Raw genomic sequence first — 25664 nt, 5'->3', positions numbered from 1 at the left:
CAAACGAATGAAAGTCAGGGGAATACCTATAAATGTTAAAATCAATAATGTTGAATCATTTCAAACGTATTTTACAGATCTTAAATATATTCAGAAGTAACCGAAAACATTTAATAATACAAAATTTATAAGAGAGTTAAGTTACTCTATCAATACTATTAAATATTTTCTAACAAAGTGTCTTTTTTTATATATTCCTTCAAAACTTTGATATGTGATCAAGTTTACCCGATATTAAATTCATTTAAGGTCTAGCAGTGCTTTACGTAACAACTGAAATCATTTAAGATACAACTTAACCTGACTCTGTGCCTCTAGTTCCCTTTTCTGGACAATCAAGGGACTTAGCTGCCCTTCAATTTGCCTCGGCGATTGTGATTGGCAAATTACATGTTGTCAGGCTGGCCTCAAATTAAAATAGTTAATTTTTCATTAGGACTAAGTCCTTAACAGAGACCAGCGCTCACATATATGTACGCATATGTACGAAGGACCGGCGCCCAGGTGCAATTCTCAAACATTACATTACATTTGTTCCTTCTCGGCCAGGGCTATATTGTGTCTGATTTGGCACAGCTTGCAGTCTGCCATCCACAGTTCCGGCCATCGGATCGAAGCAATTTCCCCTTCACATTCGCAAAAATAAAGTCTGCATTTGGGAATCAGTAAGTGACTAATAATTGCCGCACTTTCAGGTCTTAATTTTGGCAGAATGGCGTTAAGAGTTCCTTAATCTTTCGACCGGTCGGCATTGTGTATTTTAATATATATATATACTATATATACCGTGTGTAAGTAAGTGACGCGGTGTGTGTGGTGTTCGTAATGGCCGTTGGCAAATGACTTCTTTGCATTTATCCATTATTCATTATTAATATCCTGGGGTATGACCGGAAAGCATATATATGTAAACATATATATATGTACTATATGGGGAAGGTCGCCAGCGGCGCCATTTGTGCAATATTTGGATTGCTTCCAGCCAAGTTCCCCGGGCCAGAGACTGGCGGCGTTTTCTCTAATGCATTTTCCAAACAATTAAAAAATAATTTTCTTGGCCTAATTGCAAGTATTTCTAAGCAAAAAATATGGATTGATTGCAAGTTCTTAGTATTTTCGATTTGGATACACTGAAAAAATGTATTTGAAGACTTGGGAAATACATATTTTGTGTGTTAAATTCATGCCACGATTTGATATGCACTCGAAGTGAATTTATATTGCCTACTTATGAGGGGCGGCCGTAAAATCCCCCTCACAAAGATATCGCAACAGAATTACACCTTAAGGATGTGTTGAATGTGGTTGTGATCGGTGCTCGGTAAATATTTATGCGGCAGTTATATGCACGTATCGGTTGCATATATACAGTAAATAGGGAGAGTTGTATATACATATATATGTATATTTTATATACATTTTGTGTGCATTGGATATTTATCCTTAGGCAGAGGGAAAGGCCATGTAGGCCCCAGAGAAAAAACGGGAAAGGCAATCTCGTAAAAAACACGCATTGCCATCCATCCACACACACACACTTACACACACTTTGGCTCGAATTGTCATTGCAGGACATCAACTCACACCCTGACAAGGACTCTCGAAGACAGACTTCCACTTACACACACGTATTCTCCCACATAGGAGAATAAAGAAACATGCCGGGCCAATTTGCAACCGCAAAAGAAGAAACACCATTGGGAGCGAGTGAGAGGGGGGGCCACAGTTAGAGGGAGAGAGTGAGATAGAATGAGGAACAGAGATAGAGAGATGGCGGCCTATTGATGGTCGGCTTTACCGAATTGGGACACGTGCGTTTCTCCAAAATTCACCACAAAAACAGAGAGGCAGCCGAAAAAAGCTCGGATGCTTGAAAATTGCGCGCGCTGGCTTTCTCTCTCTCTCTCTCTTTCTGTGTCTCTTTATGCCTCTCTTTCTCTCTCTCTTCTTGGCTTTCTATTGGCCTTTCTCTTTCTCTCTGGGCGAGTGTTTAAAAATTTAAACAGAACCTGAATCGGAAACTAAGTCGTCCTAAAATTAATAGGAAAATTGCTATCAATAAAAGTTCCCGAAAATAGAAAATATATTTTGGGTATTTCCTTAAGAGTTACGAGTGATTGATGGTATTTTAGGCTCTGAACGGCTTTTATTAAATATTATTATGTTATTTTTATATATTTAATAAGTTTATGTTTAATTTGTTTCGTTTTCAAGTAAAAGAAGAAATTATTCCTAAGCATAGATAATTTTGGTTTTATTTACTGGACTTAATATGAAATTTGAAGCTTCAAAAATTTAAATAATTTATTTTTAATTAATCCAAAAATTGATTTAAATTAAAGTAACATAAATACTTAACAACATTTTGTAAAAAGATCGTAACAGACGCTTAATAAAAGTAATCAAGAGAAATCAGAGTTATTTTATAAAATATGTTATATAAAAACTAATAAATTAATTTACAACAAATGTACTTATTTACATGGATTATATGAAATCATTTATATTTATATATTAAAATTTTTAGGGTATTTCTAAATCGATCCTCTTGTTAGCTTTCCCTCTGCTCATGTTTTATTTTCGTTTTGTTGTTTCTCTGCTGTTTCCTTCGGTTTGCAAATAACACGTGCATTTGTCCTAACTGTCCCCTTTTTCCTATTCCCCCATGGCGCCCTTCGTCGTACCCCCCCCCCCCCAACTGCCCCACCGCCTCGAATTTGCTCGGTTACCGTTACGTTCTGTTTTCGCACAAACGTTCGTTCGCTTGCTTCGTCTCTCTCTCTCTCTCTTTTGCTTGCTCTCACAGTGCTGACAATTTTTCGTTGGCCAAAAATAGCCAACAAATATTTATATTTTATTCAGAAGCTTTAAGTAAAAAAGTTCTTTAGTTATTTCTTAGGAAACAGTTCATGAAAAAATATATGGGAGTGTATTTTTTTCAGTGTAAATACTATTTCTTTGGTATCGAATTCTCTTTTTAAAGTTATAGGTATTTTTTTAGGCTTGATTTTTGCTTAGAATTTGATCGGAAAAGTAAGATTTGACTTGGACTGTTCTACATGTCGTATACGTAATATGGAATTTATACATTTCGGTGGCAGTCCCAAAATCCTTATTTCTTGAACATTTGAGAATTTGTAAATAATATTTCCTGAGGGTTTTTATAAATAAAATTATATCATATTAATATTTTACTATACCATAGAGATTTAGCTAATTTTGATCCTTTTAATAGGTTCAAAAGTGTTTCCTGCTCTGTGTTATCTTACAAAAACTAGAATATGTTGTGCTAGAATATAAAAATTACATACTTGATATGATTTACAATATTAGATATGTCATATAATATAATATTTCTTTGTTCCCAATATTATAAATTGATTTTTCATACCAAACAAATAGCGAAATAGTCAGTTCTACCTATTATATATATAATATTGTAAATATACAATATTAAATATATAAAATAATAAATTCATTTTTCTTACCAAACAAATAGCCAAAATAGTTAAATAGTCAGTTCTACCTTCAACCAGCTGGCTGACTTTAGTTTTCCCTCTACGCTCTGGTCACTGTTTTGCCAGTTTGCATTTTCCGATTTCGGCAGCGAGGCCGAAAAAAATACAAAAAAAAAAAAGAAAAAAAAACTCGTGTATGTTGCTCGGCGATTGAGAAAATGAGCAAGTGCGAAAGTGGGAAAGTGAGCAAGTGGAAAACTGAGCGAGTGAGCGAGTGGCGAAGCGGCGAGGCTTCTGCTCCTCATTGCGGTGTTACGTGTTTCGCGTGTCAGACGCTTCGGTACGCGTCGCGCGCGCTCCGTTGGCGGCGACCATTTGGGCGAAATTATTTAATAACAATTTATAAATAATTGTAAAAAAGAAACGACAAAAGAACAAATGAAAATAAACAAGAAAAACCCAAAGACAACGATAAAATTCTAAAGAAAATAACAAAGCCCGAAAATTGCACAGAGAATGCCTGCCTAATGCTGTTTTTTTTCAGTTTGTTGCTAGTTTTTGTTTAGTGCCAAAAAAAAAAAATCAAGAAGAGGAACAAAAAAAAATATAAATGAGAAGAACTACTTATATGTGTGCTGCGGCAAATAAATATGCTTATAAATCATGGCTGTCAAAGGAGCAGTGGCAAGAAGCAGAGAGAAGGTCGGCGGGGCAGTGTGATTCCGTTGCGTTTACCGTTAGCAGTGCCGTTACATGTGCTGGCGTGTGTAAACATTACCGTTACACACGGTGGCCATATTGTTTTGAAAGAATCACCAAGCACCAGGCACACACATAACGCATACGCAGCGTGGTCCAAGGCAAACTCACAAAATATTCGCGCGATTAAGCCATCAACAGTGACCTCAAGGATGTGTGTTTGTTAATTGGCAATCATAGAGAGTCCATTCAGTTTTGTAACAAATTAATTAATTACGTTGGGTCTAAGCAATTGTCTTGCGCTTTTCTTTGTTTTAAATGTGTGTCAAATTAATTTGGATGTGTCAAGTCTTTATATAAGTTATTTGTGTAAGCTGCTTAAGGAATATGCATTATAAAGATATTTGAGTTTTTAGGATAAGAAAAGCTGTTAAATATTGATCTGAGATCTAATTATATCAGGCTATATTTGAAAATTTCAACGATTTAAAGTATTTTAATTAATAATCTTGGAGATGGATAAAATGTTTATGTTTTAATCCATTTATTTACTTATGTTATTAACATTTTAAGCTTTGTTTTTAAAATAAAATCCTACCTAGAAGTCTAAAGGTTAAGCTAAAGTTAACTTGAATACAAATTATAGACAACTAGTTACTACAGTAATTAATAACCTAAGCAACTAAAGTCACAAACTAAGAGTGGGTTATAACAAAACTATATTTTATTTGTAATATAACATTTTCTATATATTTTCCTTCTTCTATTTGTATAATTATTAAGACTAAACATTTAGAAATTTAACAACAGGTCCTCTAACTCTTATTCAACTGCCTAAGGGCACAAATATATATATTATATTTAAATTTCTAACATAAAATCGAATGCGGTAGATGCCTAAAAGATTAATTCGTACATGTGGGAAATATATATCTATATAGTATATATGGAAGTAAAAAAAAATGTCTCTAGAGAAGAATTATTCACTCGTATCTAACTGATATATGGGTCTATTCTGATATCTATTGCATATTTCTAAGGCATTGAGGCATCTCTTTGCATTGTAGGCTGATTTGGGTTGGCACTCTTCTTCGTTTTCTACCCACACACACACACAGACACTCACACACACTGACACTGCGGAGGGATACCGTTATAAACAAAAGGCAGGCCAACATCTGTGCCAAAAACCATTTCCCATGTGTGCCTTTTTGTGTTTGTGTTTGTGCGGTTTGCATGTGTGTCAACGCTCTAATTTCTGGCTGCCTTTATTTTTTTGGAGATGGTGGGGAAAATTCTGTGGAATGGGTGGAAAAACCCAAGTAACATTGGGGAATTGAATGGAAAACAAAAATGGTTCAATAACTCCGCGTGCTGAACTTTAATGTCGTGTGAATTGCATTCGATTCAGTGGCAGCAACAGGAAAAAATTGTGTTTAGTAAGTAATTATCCAGTCACGCCACACTTGGTGTATTTTCTATATGTATTTTTGTATTTGTTATTAGTCTGCGATTGTGTTGGTGTTGTTGCGGCTGATATCGATAAACCTCGACGACTTGCCACAACCAAAACGTCGTAAAGAACTACAAATCTAAAAGGCAGGCAAACATACAGTGGGGATTGTGATGAAACAGAAGCTTATAACTAAGATTGTTTTTACTAGTTAAATCTTGGAGGGTTTCTGATAATGTATAAATGAGATTAAGTGCTTGTTTCAAGTACTATATGTACTTGGAGTTTATTTCCAACTCAAAGAGTTATTCTTTAACTTCTTATACAGTTGGAAAGTACTTCTTTTTCTAGGCTTATCTATTGCCTGATATCAGTATCCTTATAATCCCCATAAATCTTACCCAGATAAAGGAAAATAATTGAAAAATAGGCTATTTTAATTATTAATTAACTAGAATTAGTTGTCCACTTAGAAAATACTTATTTTTTTTAAGCATAGCTATTGCCTGATATCAGTATCCTAATAATCCCCATAAATCTAACCCAGATAAAGGAAATGATCTGAAAACTAGGCTATTTTAATTATTAATTGACTAGAATTAGTTGTCCACTTAGAAAATACTTATTTTTTTAAGCATAGATATTGCCTGACATCAGCCAGATAAAGGAAATGATCTGAAAACTAGGCTATCTTAATTATTAATAAAGAATTAGTTGTCATACATTTCTGAGTAGTTCAAGTTCTGGTAGTTTGACTGTAGTGCTCACACGAACGAATAAAAATCACTCGGCTTTGCTTGGCATGTGGAGTGTGATGATGGGTGGGAAATATCCTTGCCATGCCTTGCCTTGCGTTGCCTTGCCCCTGGGCTCCGGCATAACCTTGTTGATTCAACTCCGCCCCTGCCGGCCCTGATGGGAATATAATGCAGCCAAGATTCGGTTATGGGAAAATCGGAAAAGCGAAGAGGGAAAAGAGCGAGAAAAGGGAATGAAAAAGAGGGAAAAAGAAAAGTCGGAAGTTGGAGGCTCCACAAGGGACTTTGACTTTGGATTCGTGTGAGAAATGTAATTCCAATATGACATGCCACGTGTCACTCGATCTGGCTGCTGATATGACGGGATATGGAAAATGAAAAATGGAAAATGGGCAATTGCATAAGATTGTGGCTTAGATTTAAGCAGCAAATGTGTGTGTGTGTGGGTAAGAGAGATTAAAAGCACACATTGTTGTTGACAAGTGCACTTTATTAATTGAACGAAATCCGTTTTTAATCCGACTTTAGATGAGTCTTAATGGACATTACTTTTAATTGAAAGGCTTTGAAAAGGCTTAGAGATGTTTCTTTGATTGTGTTCTTAGGCTTTATACAAATTACAAGATGTAAATTAATAGAATATGAGGCTTTTCTTTCATTTTTTAGCATTAAAATTGATTAAAATAAACGGTTTTTATGCTAATTCAATTGTAAAGCTATCACTTCGCTTAAGTTCATAAATTATGTAAAGAAAATAGTACAAATTTCAAACTTTAAGCCTCTTAAAAATCTGTTTTTTTTTGTAAAAAACCTATAAGTATGTTATTGGGAAATCCCTGGCACTTCTGACCCATCATCATTGGCGGCAAACATGAAATGTGGCAGGCCTATATCCGGATCCGGTGTCCCTTTTCCTGTTTCCCGTTTCCCGTTTCCTCTTTCCGGCTGCCTTTTGAGTTCGCGATATTTTCCCTCCCTCCTAATCGATTATCGAATGCTTTATGCATGCCTGAGTGCACTTTTCCCGAAAATTGCTATAGCAAACATAGCGAAACCGGAACGGAATCCATATCTATATCCGCATATTCTTGGGGCCCGTATCCGTCGTAACCGTAAGCCGTAGGCCGTAGGCCGGTCATCGCGTCAGTGGGTCACGGCTTCCCTCTCGCTCTCTCACACTCTCTCAGGCTCCTCTCTCACTCTCTCTCACGCTAGGGAAAGCCGAAAAATGGGAGAGGAAAATGGGGGAAATTGAGAGCGAGCCGGAGAGGAATGCGGCATATCGACCGGTGTTGGTGTCACGCCATGCTGCGGTTGCTAAAAAAAAAAAAATTATATACAAAGACAGAACAACAACAACAAAAAGTCAGGAAAAACAGAAAACACACACACACACAGCAACATGCATATATGTATGCACATGTGTATTATATATTTATTTTATTATTTGCACTTTTGGCTACGTGCTGTGCCAAAAAGGCGGAATACCAAAGCCTATGGCAATTCCTTTGAGCCTCACACACACACACACACACTTGTTCTATAAAAACCTATACACACACAGAGGACACACTTACACACACACATATATATATATACGAGTTGCAGTTGCAGTTGCAGTCAAGGTTGCCGTGATGTTGATGATGTTGCAGCTAAAAAGTAGCAAGGCAAGTACCTTAAATTGGATTTTTCCTTATGGCCCCCCGGTTGTCTCAGCTGTCTTCTTCAGTCAGCCATGCACTGAGAGAAAATATATAGTTGGGATATAGATTTACATAAAGATTATATATCAGCTAACAAAAAGTTATTGATGATGATTACTTTTGTTTAAGTTTAATCTTTATAGTTTAATTTCCTCAACAAAAGTATTTTAAATGATTTTAATTATGTTAAACCCATTTTTAAATAAAATAAATATATAGCTGGGATACAAATATATATAGCTGCATATTTAGATAATAGATCAGACTATCAGAAAGTTTTGAAAGTCATTTTGGCCATGATTACTATTTTTTGGTTAATTTTTAACGATCGTTTGTATGGCAGCTATAAGATATAGTAGTCCGATTTTCATAAAACTATACACAAAATTCTAGATTAATATATAATGGCTACGTATTAAATTTTATGAAAATCTGTTAAAAACTGAAAAAGTTATGATTTTTCTTAAAATTTTCCGATTGTTCCTATAGAAGCTATATATATGTATATATATATAGTTCACCGATTCGCCATGCTCCGATTTATATACCAGTAAAATTATATAGAGGAATAACTCTTCAGTTTCAGTCAAAAAGCTTGTCCTTTGTTCCAAAACAAATCTCGCACATCTGTGCATATGATTCCCAACTGGTTCTAACATCCCCGGAACGAAGTGACTTCTACCAGGCCAGTCTCTGATATGTGTTGTGTTACAAAAGTTGCAAGTCATTGTTTATTAGTGTTCAAAGTTAGTAACTGATCATACATACATACTTACTGAACATAGATACTTACTGATCATAGGTAATTACTGATCAGAGATACTTAATGTTCATAGATACTTAATGTTTATTGATATTAATGTTCATTGATACATACTGATCATAGGTAATTACTGATCATAGATACTAACTTTTTAAAGATTCTTACTGGTCATAGATACTTTAGGTTCTTAGATACTTACTGATCAGAGTTATTTACCTTTCATAGTTATTTATTGATCATAGTTAATTAATGTTCAATGATACTTAATGTTCATAGACACTTACTTATCAAATTTAATTACTGATTATAGTATAAAACCATGCAAGGGTTTAAAAATGTTTAAGTAATCCAGGTTCTTGAATTTTTAAATACAGATTGTATTTACAATTAAATTTAAGGAAAAGTAATGCTGGTTTACATGTCTCAAATAATTATGTTTATTCATAAACATATATCTATTATTTTCCTCAGTGCACTTTTCTGCCCCCTTTTTCCACCTCTCTCCTCCCCTTTTTCGGCTGTTTGCCGCCCCATCTGCGGGTCACATAATTAGGAACCAGAGGCTGACACTGTAAACCAGTTTTCTTTGGTAGCTGCCATAAGCTTGTAAACAGCTTAGACGCCTGGCCTTCAGTAACAGCGCAGAAACTACAATAAAAAAAAACAACAAAAAACAAGAAAAAAAACTGAGAGGCAAAAAAAAAACTAACAGAAAACAAGGAAAACACATTTTCCAATTCGTGCACGAGTCAAGGTCGTCACTACAAATGCCAGGGAAACGGCAGGAGAAGATAATCGCCAATGATGCGATTTTAAGTGCAGACGGCCAAGTGTCAGCGGCAACGACAGGAAAAACCAAAAAGAATAAAAAAGAAAACAATTCGGAAAATGCAGAAATCAAACAAAAAAAAATCCAAGGGGTTGAAGAGGGGGTAGCAATAATATGAAGCCCAGGGAAAGTGAATTGATTTGACACACGTGTGACTGCAAATGGCAAACTGATCAAATGCATTTCAATAGTTTCGTTTCCACTTAACCGGAAATGGGGAAAGCGTGGAAAGCATGGAAAGCCTAATTGGCATAAATCATGAATAATGCATTTCAATGCCAGGGCTAATAAATCAATCATCGAGTTCAAGTTCAATTTGCTTTTGGTAAAACGAGACTTAAATCGTGTTAAGGTTAACGTTTGAAAAAGAAGCTTAAGGATTTAAATATTTTAAAAATATCTACAAAGCTCTAGATAAATAACTATGTGTTTAAAGACATCAGAGAACTTGCAAATAACTAGAAAACCTTATATTTTAAAACCTTTTTGTAACTGCCTCTAAAGAAGTCCGCTTACTAAGCATTCTCTTGAAAATATATCCCTTAAAAATACATATTTTCTCCTCATTTTACCATTAACCCATTTATTTCGTTTATTTTAAAATTAAGCTTAGATATAATTACCAATTATTTCAAATCAAATACATTTATCTGAATGAGTTGTGAAATCTGTGGGCCTTAAACCAACATTAAGCTTAGTTGTTGGCTTGTGACTTGGCCCGATAATCTCGGCCACTTGCCACCTGCCACTTGCCACATCGGTGTCGAACACACACCGCCCACTTGTGGGTTGGGCGTGGATAACAAGGATAACAAGGATAACGAATCGAGGATACCAAAAGTGGCGTTCGTGTGTGTGCGAGCACCTGACTAAAAGTTTAATTTGTAGATTAGCCGCCTCTGCCGCCCTTGGGGACACACCGACACCTTCCACTGACATGTAGAATATATACATATATATTCTTAGATATATATATATATTCCTGTACTCAGTCAACTGTCATTTTGGCCTAGAAATGGAATTTATTGTCCTGGCAAAGTTTGCAACTAGCACTCGTAACTTTTCGTACAGATGCAGCACTGTCAGATGGTCATTGATCCCCAAAACAAGTAGGCTATGATGAACGGGGAGTAACTATAGGGAAAATATATACACTAAAACTATAAAAAACATATATATTACTAAGAAAAAAATACTTGGTTTATTCTCCAGAAATCCAGACTTTTTAAGCCCCTTAAAAATGTCTCGAAAAGTATTCAATTCAAATTTTTAGGTACCAAATTTATTGTGCGTTTATTTTTAATTTTAATTTAATTTTAATTTTTTGTCAATAATTCTGATTGATTTTTGATTCCTAATATAATCCCAGAAAATACAGAAAAATCATTTACAATTACCTAAAACTCAACCGACATGAAAACTTGTTGGCAAGTGTATATCCCCCCCGCTCGTTTGCCCTGAATTTTAGCTACCTGTAGAGGTGTCAGTTTTATTGTGTAAACCGTTGCATAAACGTCAAAAGTTTTCCTCGGGGGAGGGAGTAGCAAAAGGAAATGCAGGGGGGGAAAAGCAGGCGCAAATTGTGCCATATTCTTGTTGTGTTTTCGTTTGTGGTGTCAACTACACACCGGTCGTGGTGAAAAGCTGTCTCGCTTTTCCCAACCCCCAACCCCCTGCCCCTGGGCAGCGGAAAATAGTGCATTCTCTCTCTTCGGATTTTCCAAAACTGATCCCGCTAATGAAGATGGAAAAGCTGTCTGACCGGTTCTGAATCCACTGTCAAGGTTAATCTATAATTAACCTTCGATAATGGGAAATCAAAAAGATGGAAACAAAAGCAGATACAGATACAAATACGATGAAGATTCAGATACAAAATCAGCTACAGATACGGATGTATCTGTATCCAAACGATGCTCGGCACGAGGCGGATTAAATGAGCCGCCGGCGACGAGCTAAAATTATCAGCCATCAAATGTCTATTTATGTTCTCAGATATTTCGGCGCTAATGTAAAGTGCCCCGGCGTTCGATATCTGAAGACTCTATATATTATATATTTTTTGCGAATTTATTGCTTTGAGATTATATACACGAACTCATTGGTTCTATGATGTGAGAAATGGTTCACTAGATTGTACAAGAATGTGAGAATTTATGTATTATAATAAATTAATAATGTCAGATTGTTGAAGTTTATATAAATTTAGACCGATTTTCTAGGAATGATGACTTATTTATTGGTTGTAGGTAAACAAATATATATATATATTTTTTTGTAGGTTTCTTTGGGGTTTAAGGAACTATTTTTATAGAAGATATATTGATTATAATAATTATTATTATATATTTTTCCCGGATGAGATTGATTTTTCTATTTATTGTAAAACCTAAATTTTAATATGTTAAAAAATTGTAATATTAAGTAAAGCAAGTTCTTAACTCTTTATATTTATAAATTTCCTAAATAATATTTAGAAATATATATAGAAATTTATAAAACATATTAATATAAAATCTCAAAAAAAACTCAGGTATTTTGTTGTTAAACAAGATCAAGTCTTGTGTTAACAAGTGGCATTGCCATTTATCATTCAAGTGCACCTGAAGTTTATGGCCATAATTAATGTGATTCTTAGCCGCCTCTCTTTTCTCTGAGTGTGGTGAAAAGCTCTTGTCTCGCGGTCTCTCTTCCTTTCTCTTGTCTCTTTTCTCTGCAAATTGCTTTAGTTTAATTATTTGTGCAAAAACTTTTGGCAAAAGTTTCGATCAAGCTTTGGGCTTTGTTATTTTTTCGGCAAAACAGTTTTTAAGTGATAAGAATGTGCTTTCATTTTGTTTAACAATTTCCCAATCAACAGCGACAAAAAAACTAAACATATATCCGACTGGACTTTGCCTTAAAAGTATGCTATATATATATACAGACAGAATCCCTTGTGATTTGTAGTCCAGTCTTAAATAGTGTGTAATTAAAAAAAAATTTCATTAAGGTGACACTCAAAATACTTTTAGTGGAAATAATAATTAATTGAACTAAACACAAGAAATAAGCATGAAAAAGGTATGTCTTGAAAGCCAATAAAATATAAATAAAAAGCGTAAAATGTTAAAGCAAAACACTACTCATGTAAAATTAATTTAAAATTCTTAAAAATCCGCTTAAAATTGCAATAAATCATAACATAAATTCGATTAAAGAAATGTCATCTCAAAAAAGGAAATTGAAAGAAATCCAAAACTTAAACAAACAATATATATAAAATGCAAAGACCTAAATAAACAAAGAAAATAAAATTCAATAAAATAAATGCTGAAAAAGAAGAAATCAATAAATACACACAAAATTAATAACTATGTGAGCAATAATGCTTAAATAAACTGTACAATAATATAAACAAAATGCAGCAAAACAAATTAAATCGAAAATAAAACATAAATATAAACGAAAACTAATAATTTTTGCATCCCGTGCAGATCTAGAATAAACAATGGCGTCCAATAGTGTCTAGAAAAAAATTCAAAATAAAATAAAAAGAGAAAAACAAACTAAAAGAACCAAAAAATCAACCGCAAAAGGAAAAACACATAAAAATTGAAAATTAAAAGAAACAAAGTAAAGCCCAGCAGCAGCGTCGACGTCGACGACGACGTCAGCAGCAGCAGAGCCATCATGTCCATGGCGTTATGCAACCTTAATGGCGACGGCAGCGCCTCGCAGCCGGCGTCGCAGCCGCAAGAGAGCCTAATGGACGCCAGCAGTGCCACGACGCCGCTGCTCCTGGGCCACGACCACAGCGGCGGCAGCGGTCCAGCAGAGGGCAGTGGGAGCGGCGGCGGCGCTGCCGACATCGCTGCCGATGGTACAGTCACGGCCATTGAAATGCCCGCTTCCGGCAGCGATGCGCAGCCGCAGCCGGCGTCGCTGCCATTGCCGCCGCAATCGCAACAGCCGCCGCCTCCGCCGCTGCTGATGGCGCTGCCTGCCAATCTGAATTTCGTAACGGGACCCACGACGCAGTCGCTGTTGCAGCAGCAGCAGCTGATGATCCTCAACGGCGCTGTTGCGCCCTCGACCAATGACAACAATAATAATAACAACAACAACAACAATGTGGACAACACTAGCGACGAATCGAACCCGGTCACCATTTACAGGTAAAAAGGGCTCCAAACACACAGGTGTGAGGTGTGAGTTAAAATATAAACGCCGCTAGTGGTGTTTATCACGAGAAAAACATCGATAATAACCTTAACTTTTATATTTTCATATTTTAAGCATTAAATTATATCGAAGATAAGAAAAAACAGCTAACTTCGGCACACCGAAGCTTAAATATATACCCTTGCAGTTTCAAATTTGATCATTTTCCCATTTTGGTAAAAAAAATAAGAACTAACCTCAATTTCAAAGCTATTAAAAAGGTAAACAAAGGCAGCAGCATTCCAAATGCAAAAAATTTGCATCCACAAGAGTGGATCGCATTCTGTGGGTAGCTCTCTCGCTCTTAGATTCCACTTACCAAAGCAAAAACAAAACAAAGTCGGTAACGGCACTTGGCACGAAATAAAAATTCAAGGGCAAGGGAGGCGAAAAAAATGCGTGCGCCAACACAGAGAAAAAAAAGGGAAACAAGCAAATCGAAAGAAATACATATAAAGAAATTGGTTCACTCACCCATTTACACTTTTGCTGAAAGTTCCAACGGCGAATTAGAATTAGTTGATAAAACAACATAAAAATTAAAGAATAATTCAATTAAATATATTAACTTTTTAATTTATTGAAGGGTGCACTTTTATACATTTTAACCGCTTTTTCCATATCTCCCCTTTTATTTAATTTTCATAATCACGACAGCGACACCTTTTTTTTTCAAGTGTAGCGAAACGGTTGTCAGAAGCGAAGGGAGAATGCAAACTTGCGGTACCTTCTACGCTTGAATGCATATTCTTTCTTTTTTGCACTTGCACATGTGAAGAAAAACACTATTCATTAGCAAATAAACGCACTGATCTTGGCACTATATTAAATATGCAAAGAAAATACACAACAACGGCCTGGCTTTGGTTTAGCGGCTTTTCCAGACCTTTCACTAGCAAAAAAAACGCACTGATCTTGGCACTAGAAAAAAATGCAAAGAAAATACACAAAAACGGCCCGGCTTCGGCTTTGGGGCTTTTCCAAACCTTGCCCCCACAACACAAACACTTTTCACTGCCGGAGCTCGATGTTTATTCGCACTTTTCGCACCTGCAACTGGTTTTTCCGCGGTAGTTTTCCCGATTAGTTTTGGAGTCAACTGTCCTGCTCAGTGATTTTTTCGTTCTGATTTCTTTTCGCTTTGCTTCTTCTTCGTCTGTTATGTTATTTGCTCCTGGAATTTAACAGCCCCATGTTAAGACTTACATTTTACACGTCTACAGAACACGTTGGGGTAAAATGCTCAGCTTTGGGGTAGAACTATCAGCTTTGGGGTAAAATTCTCAGCTTTGGGGTTGAATTCCCATGTCGGAAGTAAAATAAATTAACAGACCTGCTCACATCCAGAGAGGAGAATGTAAGTTAACATACATAGATCGCTCCGCGGCGTTTGAGTAACTGATTTACAGCGGCCACCGGGAGCGATAATGGATGGATTGTGTAGGTGGGAGAGAGAGAGAGATGCGGAGATGTAAACAACATCAACTGGCCACTTGCAAAAAGCTTCCAAGTACGATCTGGAGTTAAAAAACAACACAATTTGTATCAGATGGTTAGTCGCAGGGAAATAGTAATTTTATTCTATTAACTTGATCGATTATTTCAAAGGCAGCTACAAATGTACATTTATGATATAGTCGTCCGATCTGTCCCTTTTCAACTTTTATACTATCTAAAAAAATAGTTTGCACAGAAAGAGGCAAACAAACTTGGCTCGATCGATTCGGCTGTTGATGTTGAGCAAGAATATATGAATGGACATATGTACATACATACATATACGATTTATACGGTTGTAAACTTGTCTAAAATTATAATACTTAGCAAGGGTATATTAAAACGGGAGTACTTGTAAAGGTAAATTATTAATTAGTATATTAATTATATAAGTTTATACACTTATACTATTATAAGTATCTTAAATACCATCTTAACAATATTAAACAAATATATATATAATTATACTATAATATGTATATAATATTTCCGAAATAAAATAGTTTTCTCAATTTTAATAAGTTTTACAGTTTTACATTCACCGTTTTGAATTTTCCTCTATTTTAACGATCGTATGGCAGCTATATGATATAGCAGTCCGATTTTTAAAAAATTTCACAAAAATTAGATCAATATATAATGTCTATATATTACATTTGATGAAATTCTGATGAAAACTGGAAAAGTTATAATTAATTTTTCTTAAAATAGTCCGATCGTTCCTATGGCAGATATAAGTGTATATACATTTAGTCCACCGATTCGCCGCGCTCCGATTTATATACTAGACAAATTATATAGAAGGATAACTCCATAGTTTCACTCATATAGCTTAAATTTGCTTCAAAACAAATCTCGCACATGTGAACATATGATTCCCAACTAGTTCTAACATTCCCGGAACGAAGTGGCTTCTACCAGCCAAGTCTCACATATGTGCTGTGTTACAAATGTTGCAAGTCATTGTTTATTAGTTTTCAAAGTTAGTAACTGATCATACATACATACATACTTACTGGTTATAGATATTTACTGGTCATAAATACTTACTGATCATAGTTACTTACTGATCGTAGTTACTTACTGGTCATAGACACTTACTGTTCAGAGTTAATCACTGTTAGTTAATCACTTGCTGTTGAAAGATTGTTGCTGATCCTCTATCGTTCCTATGGCAGCTATATATATGTGTATATATAGTCCACCGATTCGCCATGCTTATAATTAATTACTGATCACAGTTAATTACTGGTAATAGATACATTCTGATCATAGTTACTTAATGTTCGGAGTTACTTACTCGTGAAAGATACTTGGTGATCCTCTACATTTATCAACCGTTTCTCTTGCAGTTATAATTTATACTATTCCGATTTTCATACAACTAAAAACCAAATTCTATAATAATAAAAGATAGTTTTGAATCAAATAAGATAAAAATATGTTAAAAACTGTTACGCCTAAACATATAGTACTGCCATAGGTAGGGCTACTATTAAATGTTTATATTTGAAATAAATTTATAAAAATGTTTTAAAACTTGTACGGTTATATGACCTTCTTTACTAGGATTTTTTCTGACCCGATCCTATATGTTCTTTTCGTGCGTTTTCCAGGTGCCGGGCTCCCATTGCGTCACTCGACTGTATGGAGGAGTTCAGTGGTACGGGCGGTCATCTTGATTTCGGTATCAAATTTCTCACTATCATATAGGCTTATCATTTATGTTGTTATCTCTCGATTGCTCCACGTTTGTTCAATTGCCCGATTGTTTGATTATTTCGATTGTTTCTGCATGCCAAAGCACTTGAATTCATATTAATCGTTACCAAATTATTATCGATAATTGTGGGTTTGGTTTTTTTTTTTGTGGCGAATTAGCTGACCTCCAAAGAGGCCAGGGAGTAATGCTCGCGTAATGGCCAAACATATAATTAAAGTTGTAATTTATTTTATTACGTTTTGTGGGGGGAAAACCCCCTTAGCACAAAGAACAACAACAAAAAAACACCTACAAACAATTTCTTATCCCAATAATTCCACCCACAATCACGCATCCAAAACACGCGCACCGGACGCACGCACTTTTTTCGTGAAGTGAAAAACAAAAACAACAACAGGAAGGCGGGTGGGTAAAACACAAAACAGGAAGGGGATAAAACACATAAAGGGAAGGAACCAACCAACCAACAACAAAAATATGTCACTTTTGTTTATTCATGTTCATTGCATGCCGCGCTTTTGTACTTTTTAATATACTCTGCTAAGCGGTTACCTCAATTAGCTAAGTGGCAAGGCACACTTTGTTTTTTGTTATTTTGTTTCCTTTCGTCCTGTGCAAATGTTGAAAGTTTAATTTTAAGGCCCAAAGGTGTAGTTGAATCCATAAAAAGGTAGCTTTTTAGGACACAAATATATCAAATATTCATTCAAAATGGTAAAAAACATAAGTTTAAAAAGCTGATATTACTTTAACTTGATTATTTTATTAATACGTTTTGAATCTGTAACCTTAGAGCAAAAGATGAACAGCATAAGGAGATAATTAAACCTTAAAAAAGGATCGTGTTTTTATATTTATTTAAATTAAACCAATTTGTATACAAAGATTACCTTATTTGAAACCTTAAATTTCTTTAAAAATTTGAAATATTTATTTGAATTTTTAAATGTATTTTAAATATTATCAAAAGGTCCATTCTTATATAAGCCTAATATTCTTTATAAAATGCAAAGAATTTTCTTTAACAACTTTAAAAACAGAAAGTTTTTTAACAGTTCTCATATGATTTTATGATTTCTTTTACAAATATACCATTTAATAACAAATTTATCATTTAAAAATATACATAATCCTTGGAAGTAAGTTTTAACAACAAATATACTTTTACTCCTGGCATTAAACTCTTCTTTTAAGTGTTGCGAGCAATTGTTAGATAGATAAATAGATTTTAATATATTTCCTGCTAAATGTTAAACCTACCTAGATTATAATATATAAAATAGTGTATTTCAACTTCGTTATCTTGGCCTTTTTTAGTTAAACTTTTATCGTTGAATTGCGTTTGTTACTGTTGCGTTGCGTTTGCTGTTGGCTTTTCTTTTTTTTGCACGTTTCCCGGCACTTTGAGAGCCCCGCCTCTATGCGTTTAGGATTTCCACTAACGGAACGCACTTTTCCCCAACAAAAAAAAAACGAAACTGTTTCATTCCCATGCGGCACTTGAATCCCTGAACAACACCTGGACACCATAACGACCAAATGGCCATGTATTTGGGAATTCCACTGCGAACAGGTCGCTCCATCAGCCTGGGCTCCAATCCGGCGTTGCCATTACGGCATGGCTCCACGCCAACGCCGGGCCTGCGGTACAAGAATCTCGGCAAAAGTGGTCTCCGGATCTCCAATGTGGGCCTTGGCACCTGGCCGGTCTTCTCACCAGGTGTAAGTGATGACCAGGCGGAGGCCATACTCAAATTGGCCATCGAGAGTGGCATCAATTTGTTTGACATCTCGGAGGCGCATTCGGAGACGGAAATTGGCAAGATCCTGCAGCGGGCGGGATGGAAACGGACCGCCTATGTTATCACCACGAAGGTCTATTGGAGCACCAAGTGAGTATGGAGGGTATAGAGAGGTTTCAGATATAAAATATATATTTTGAACGGTTTTAAATGGATATATTTTCTTATTTAAAGCTCGAGTATATATAACAAATTTATCTTTAGGTCTGAGGAGAGAGGCCTTTCAAGGAAACACATCATCGAGTGTGTTCGAGCCAGTTTGCAGAGGTTGCAGCTGCAGTACATCGATATTGTCATCATTCACAAGGCAGATCCCATGTGTCCCATGGAAGGTAAGAGTTCTTCATTAATTTTAGACCAAATATATAACAAAGAAAGAGTTTTTGAGTGTCTAGAACCTATATCTAGTCCTTAATTGACAAATACCCTTGAACCTATATAGTTCTGTTTCATTTAAAAATTAATTAAAGTGCTTTGCAGAGATTTCTTTGAAGTTTCTGGTGAAATCGTACCGTTTTAATCACCGCCCATTTCTCCCATCTTCCAGAAGTGGTGCGTGCTATGAGCTATGTGATACAGCAGGGATGGGCAATGTACTGGGGCACCGCTCGCTGGAGCCAGGTGGAGATCATGGAGGCGTATACCAATTGCCGGCAATTCAATTGCATCACACCCATTGTGGAGCAGTCGGAGTATCATATGTTCTGTCGGGAGAAGTGTGAGCTGTATCTGCCGGAGATGTACAACAAGATTGGTGTGGGTTTGATGGCCTGGGGACCCCTGTCGATGGCCCTTAGTGACACCCAGAATGGGGATAAGCTCTTCCTGCCCAAGGGCTCTTTTAAGACCAAGAGCTTCTCGTGGACCGAGGATGAGATTAATCGAAATGTGAGTTGTTATTAGAAGGAAATGATATTTGAATTTTAATGTTATTGGTTCTGTTGCAGGCCGCTCTGTCGCCGCAGGGTAGTTGGGGCAAGGATCGAATCGAGGAGGGACGACGTCACTGCGATCGGTTGCGTGACCTGGCCGCTCTTGCCGAGAAACTGGGCTGCAGTCCCACCCAGTTGTCCATCGCCTGGTCCCTGAAGCATGAGCCTGTCCAGTGCCTGCTGCTGGGCGCCACCTCGGCGGAGCAGCTCCACCAGAGTCTGCAGTCGTTGCAGGTTAGTGTTGATTTTTGTAAAATTAATTATTATTATTAATAAATATTTATGCAGCTACTGCCACGCCTCTCATCGAGCGTGATGCTGGAATTGGAACGGATATTGGAGAACAAACCGGTGCGGCCGCCGATGATCTCAACTCTGGCGCTCCGGTGACAATCAGCGTGCCCGCAGGGGCCGCTCAGCCTGAGCGGCGGCGGACCCTGCGGCGCCGATTCGCCCAAGCATGAGGATGAGACCTTCATCGAGGAGGTGGACGCTGCCAAGGATGCTGCCAAGCAGGGCTTCTGCCTCATCCAGTGACGAAAGGAGTCCTTAGATAACGATAATAAATTTTTGAAAGTGATTAGCAGTAAAACTAGCCTAAGTAGCAATACCATGACGACAACAATAAGCAGACAGGAGATGCAACAGCAACAGCAAAAGCAGCAGCAGCAGCAGCAGCAACATCTCCAGCAGCAGCAGCAATATGTGCAACTACAACAGCAACACCAGTCGTATTTTTCCCTGCAACATCAGCAGCAGCAGCCACAGCAACAACATCTCCCGTCCAGCAGCAACTCCAGCGAGGTGGCTGCATCGGGATCAGGATTGGGACCGGCTGACCTTCAGTTTGACACCCTTAACAACAATAATCACAGCAATGGCAGCTCAGAACAGCCAACAAATGGAGCCACTGACACACAGAAACGTCGCTCCCTGCTCAATTTCAAGTCCCTCGACTTCCATCTCAAATCCCTGTACAGTGGGCTCAGGAGTCACTCCTCTGCCGGCACTGGGGCCAGTTCCAGTCAGCCAAATAGCTCTGCACCGGCAGTGGATCAGGTTCAACGAAGGATGCCATATCTGCGGGTGGAGAGCGTTGACCCTGAAGGCGAGACGGGTCTTCGAAGGACCCGTGATGGCGATGGCAGCGATGGAACAGCACTCTCAGGACATTCCCCCAGCTTCCTATCACCCTACAGCGGAACAGGTGCCGGAGGAGCAGTTAGCCTTCAGCTGCCTTCGGCAGATGCGGCCACCATTAGAAGATCCTCAACTTCCGATATAGTGAATTGCAAAAAGGGTGCTAGTGGAGGGACAGGGACAGGGACAGGAGGAGCAGGAGCAGGAGCAGGAGCTGGGTCCGCCCAGGATAGTAGAAGGCCCAGCACCTCGGATTTGCTCCGAAGGGCCAGGGAACGTAAGGGTAGTGAGGCCCGGATGGGTCGAAGTGTTTCGCATAGTGGTCTGACCAGAGGCGGAGCCTTCGGTGGGGGCGGTGGCTTGGGGGGCAGGAGAACCAGCATGGCCTTCTAATAGAAAATATGAAGAAAAAAACGATACGAAAATGAAAATATTGAGAACAAGTTGAGGGACATACGCTGCTTGAAAATATTACGAAAATGGGAAAATATTGGTTAATAATGTGGGGGTTCCATGAACCCCTAGACTAACAAAAATTCAACTTTTTTGAAAAATGGATTCTAAAATTATAAAGAGATTAAATAATACGGCAGTTAGGGATATAGGTTTGGAAAATCCTCTGAGAATCAGAGGAAAGCTAAGAAAAATAAAGGGGTCTGCTATACATAATGGGTGCAATATATGCTAAAAAAAAAAAAAACTGTTGATCAAATCTGATTCAGAAATCGGCTGACAAAATGGCGCTTATGAATTTTTATCTAGTAAAGAATATAAACAACAAAAATCAATAATAAAACTAGTAAGAAAGGGACTTTTTTGTGGATCTATCCTTACGATTATTATGGTCTATTATGCCTAGGACTCGAAAATAATTAAAGATAGTAGATAATGGAAAAGCGTTAAGCAAAGGAACATAACATTTCATATCTTTAACTCTCTCTCTATCTCGCTCTCCATTCTTCCTCTCTCTGTCTCTCTGTGAAGCCCCAGCAATTGAATCTATATATTTAAATATCCCTCGTGCATCACATCGTCCCAACTTTTATGACAATATTAGATCCTAACTATCGTGTACTATCGTTAACTATCGCCTGGCAAATGCTCTGAAAAACTAACCTGCGTTCTGGCCCCTAAAAAAGAAAATAGGAAAAACTGAAAAAGATAGAAAGAGAAAACAAAAAGCTAATATAAAGATCGATCCATAATCATCTTACTGTGAGAGTTCATATCAGCGGAAACCCAAAAGCAAGAAAACTAACAAAAATATGAAAGGACAGGCAAAAGAAACCTTGTATGAATGTCTTTCGGATTATTCGATTTGTAAACTTAACGAATATTAAAATGATTTGTAACGAATGGAGGAGCGACTAGCGATTAGCGATAGCAATTTACGATTAACGATTAACGATTAAAACGATAAACGCAGTGTGGGAGTTCATCAGATAAATCAATTTTAGCTAAACGAAAATTTAACTAATGAAAACCAAAATGAAAAACAATGAACAATTCAAATCAAATCTTATTATATAGACATTACTAGCATTATGTAGTTAAACGATAACAATTCAAGCGAACATTTTTTAAATCAACAAAAACAAAAAAAACTAAATGAAAACCAAAACCAAAACATGATTAAACAAATGCCTTTCATAACAGCAACAACAAACAACAACAACAAATTTATATTTTAAATAAATGCAGTATATATGTAGATATACACAACAAACACATAAATATGTGAAAAAAAAAAATACGAAAGCGATGAAAAATAAATGCCAGCAGCAACAAATTGTTATTTATTAATTGTAGTTTCCGACATCAAAGCCTCACCCGAATTATATAGTCTCCATTATCCCGGTATCCCGTATAACAAACAAACAAACTAATAAAAAACAAAACACCAAATATTGCAGTAGGTTATATACCAATAAAACATATTTAGAAGCTCCCCAAAAATTCCCCAAAATCCAAGGTCCCATGTATTTTATCATCATTATCGAGTACATATATAAAGTCTTTCTCACATACGGACTGTGATTTCATATAAAAGTAAACGTAAATAATGTAATGAATTAATTATATTAATGATGACGATTTAATAACTTACATCTAACCTAATGTAAACTAAGTGCTAAGTTCATTCGGGAGATATTGTATCTCTCAGATAGACACACTCACACAGACACACGCCTACGACGTATGTACACCTGTAACTGTACATAATGAACAATACATACATACATACATATGTACATCTATATATTTAGAGAACACAACAAATGCGAAACCAAATAGCAATTTTCAAATCGAAATCGGCATTATATACTAACTATACTCTACTCTACAATTAATTAACCAAATGCGATTGCCTTAATAACGAATAATAATAATAATAATGACGAATAACAAAAAAAAAAAAATAAAAAAAATGGAGAAACACGCAGCGGAATGGATCAGATCGGATCGAATATAAACCCAGCCGGGGGCCGGTTTCCTCAAAACTTCAGTTCCAAATCTGAATACATTATACACACACGCCACACCATTTACACTGATATAAAAATATAATCCCGCAATCCTTGCACTGTTGCTTGAAAAATCGTCCCGCGCCGACAAATAAGAATATATATACATATATATATTGATTTAGCTCCATCAGATCACTCGCAGGATATACACATATAGGGAGCTCTTGTACATATTATATGAGAGTAATTGCATTTTTTAGTAAGTAGTTAATCCGTCCTCAACAAACGGCCAACCAAATGAATCGAAGTGAATAACGGATAGGCGCTGCTTTAACCGATAACCAATAACTGATGACCTAATTTCTTATCGATAACATTTCAAACTGATTACTATTCCAAATCAAATGTTCTTCTATGAAGAAACATTATTTTATTTTTCAATTTATTTCACAAAAATACATATGTCAAATATGAAAGCTCAAAAATTAGTTATTCAAAGGTTGTGATAGTAATGTTGCAGAATCTCATTTATTCAAAAAATTGCTGAACACGATCGAATACATATCTACGAATAAGTGAATAATTTTGAATAAGATGGTTAAATATTATTTAAACAATTAATCGAAATTAATGCAAACCAAAATTGTAAAAATGAGATGAACTTCTTTTTTCAAGAAATTCGTACAAATATTTAAAATATTCCTAGGCTTAACGGTTAATCGATGTACAAGCAGCGCCAATCGATAGATCCAATCATCAATTGTGGCCACGCCCCCAAAGAAAAAAAAAATGGCCACGACGTGTGAACCGGAAAGCAATAATGCAAAATAGTGCTGAATCAAGTTCAACTAACAAATTGATGTACATAAACAATAAACAACCATATACAGTCATTCACACACACAGACACACACTCATAGTTGCACATCCGATTTATGAGATTAATTTTAGTCTGTTGTTATCGCAAATATTATCACGATTATTATTATTACGATTACGACTATTATTATTATTAACCCGTAGCTAGTAAAATCGAATGAGAATCAGCAATTTAAATGCTTAAGCCTGAAAATAACCTCACGCACACACACAACATTATAGTTATACAACACACACACACACACAGAATAATAAATAAAAAACAGCAAACAATTAAAAACAAAAATGTAACGGAAAGTATTAAGCCAGAGCGAGACAGCAATATGAGAGAGTAAGCGCAGATATAGGAAAGAAAGCGATAGAGATAAAATCTAGTCAACAAATTTTACTTTACACCAAACAAACAAATATTTATAACAATTGCAAAAAAAAAACCAATATGAAGGAGATAATAACTAAACGAGAAGCGTATATAAAAATATTAATAATAAATCTTAAAATTATTTTCTTATCGAAACTGGCAATAATAAATATTAATATTAAATTAAAACAAGTAAATAATTATATTATACACACACACACATACACACAAGCCAAATGTGGTGAGAACTTCATAAGTTAACTTCGCATAGAGCAAAAATCCTTTGCAAAATCAATAAACTACACTGAAAAAAACCACTTGATTTCAAATTGAGTCCACGCCAAGCGTACACACACATACATACATACTCACACAAAATGGCGAACGGAAGTGAGAAAGGAGAAAAGTGTTCACACACCAGAATCACCATTTGTTACTGCACCAGTGTACACACACCCAAACCACACACGAGATGATCAGCTTTACTTTAGATTTTTTCGAAAATTAATTGCAGGGTCGCTTAGGGTTACTTAGAAAATCGAGGGAAACCCCCACAAAAACCAAATCCAATTCAGACGCTTGCATATAGCCCTAAAAATATATAAAACAAAAAAATTATATACAAGATACATTAACAAGCAATACCGCAATAACGAGCGTATTATTTTTCTAAGTTACTAAAAAACGAAATAATATTATATATCAGACGATCCACTCAATTACATGCGTATATAATGCCAGCAATATGTACACTATAAATATAAATGTTTTTTGGCGGATTGCAGAGATGAAGACGATGATAACGACGAGGGCAAATTGTTTACATTTCACTTTTAAAACCACATTTAATACTAATAATTCGAAAAAGCTAATTAAAATAAGTTATAACAAAATAACGAACAGCAAGAAGAACAAGCAAAGAACAGCAAAAAAACAACACAGCTAAAATACTGAAAAATTATATAAAAATACAAACTCTTATCTTTCAACCAAAAA

General features: G+C 36.1%; 2 protein-coding genes and 1 long non-coding RNA gene across 4 annotated transcripts in view; all 3 read left to right on the top strand.

The window, feature by feature from the left end:
- Positions 1 to 22749, top strand: part of LOC110175981 (uncharacterized) — a 27920-nt gene extending 5171 nt beyond the window's left edge. Inside the window, exons 5-10 of one of the 2 annotated variants that reach the window (XM_020942179.2) lie at positions 16980 to 17050; positions 18660 to 18978; positions 19093 to 19220; positions 19439 to 19776; positions 19836 to 20054; positions 20109 to 22749. In XM_020942179.2, the coding sequence (XP_020797838.2) occupies positions 16980 to 17050; positions 18660 to 18978; positions 19093 to 19220; positions 19439 to 19776; positions 19836 to 20054; positions 20109 to 20210 (1177 nt within the window). In that variant the 3' untranslated portion in view covers positions 20211 to 22749. Of the gene's footprint in view, positions 1 to 16979; positions 17051 to 18659; positions 18979 to 19092; positions 19221 to 19435; positions 19777 to 19835; positions 20055 to 20108 lie in introns of both variants that reach the window. The other variant, XM_086841229.1, reaches the window with a different exon arrangement.
- Positions 3703 to 12725, top strand: LOC110175990 (uncharacterized). Its single transcript, XR_015273558.1, has 3 exons — positions 3703 to 3870; positions 12524 to 12568; positions 12656 to 12725. It is a non-coding gene; the product is annotated as an uncharacterized LOC110175990 (long non-coding RNA).
- On the top strand, positions 20433 to 25664 carry LOC110176104 (uncharacterized). The gene has a single exon (XM_086841203.1). It carries the CDS (start codon positions 20433 to 20435, stop codon positions 21351 to 21353), a length of 921 nt encoding a protein of 306 aa, XP_086697329.1. The 3' UTR covers positions 21354 to 25664.

The sequence above is a fragment of the Drosophila serrata genome, unplaced genomic scaffold, assembly GCF_035046125.1.
Source record: "Drosophila serrata isolate PLE 108 unplaced genomic scaffold, ASM3504612v1 contig_6, whole genome shotgun sequence".
In the NCBI taxonomy this organism is placed as follows: Eukaryota; Metazoa; Arthropoda; class Insecta; order Diptera; family Drosophilidae; genus Drosophila; species Drosophila serrata.
Note: the sequence above shows the minus strand (reverse complement) of the source record. Positions and strands in the feature narration are given on the sequence as shown.

Excerpts from the sequence above, each read along its gene's own strand:
- LOC110176104 (XM_086841203.1), top strand. The coding sequence starts at position 20,433 with ATGACGACAACAATAAGCAGACAGGAGATGCAACAGCAACAGCAAAAG.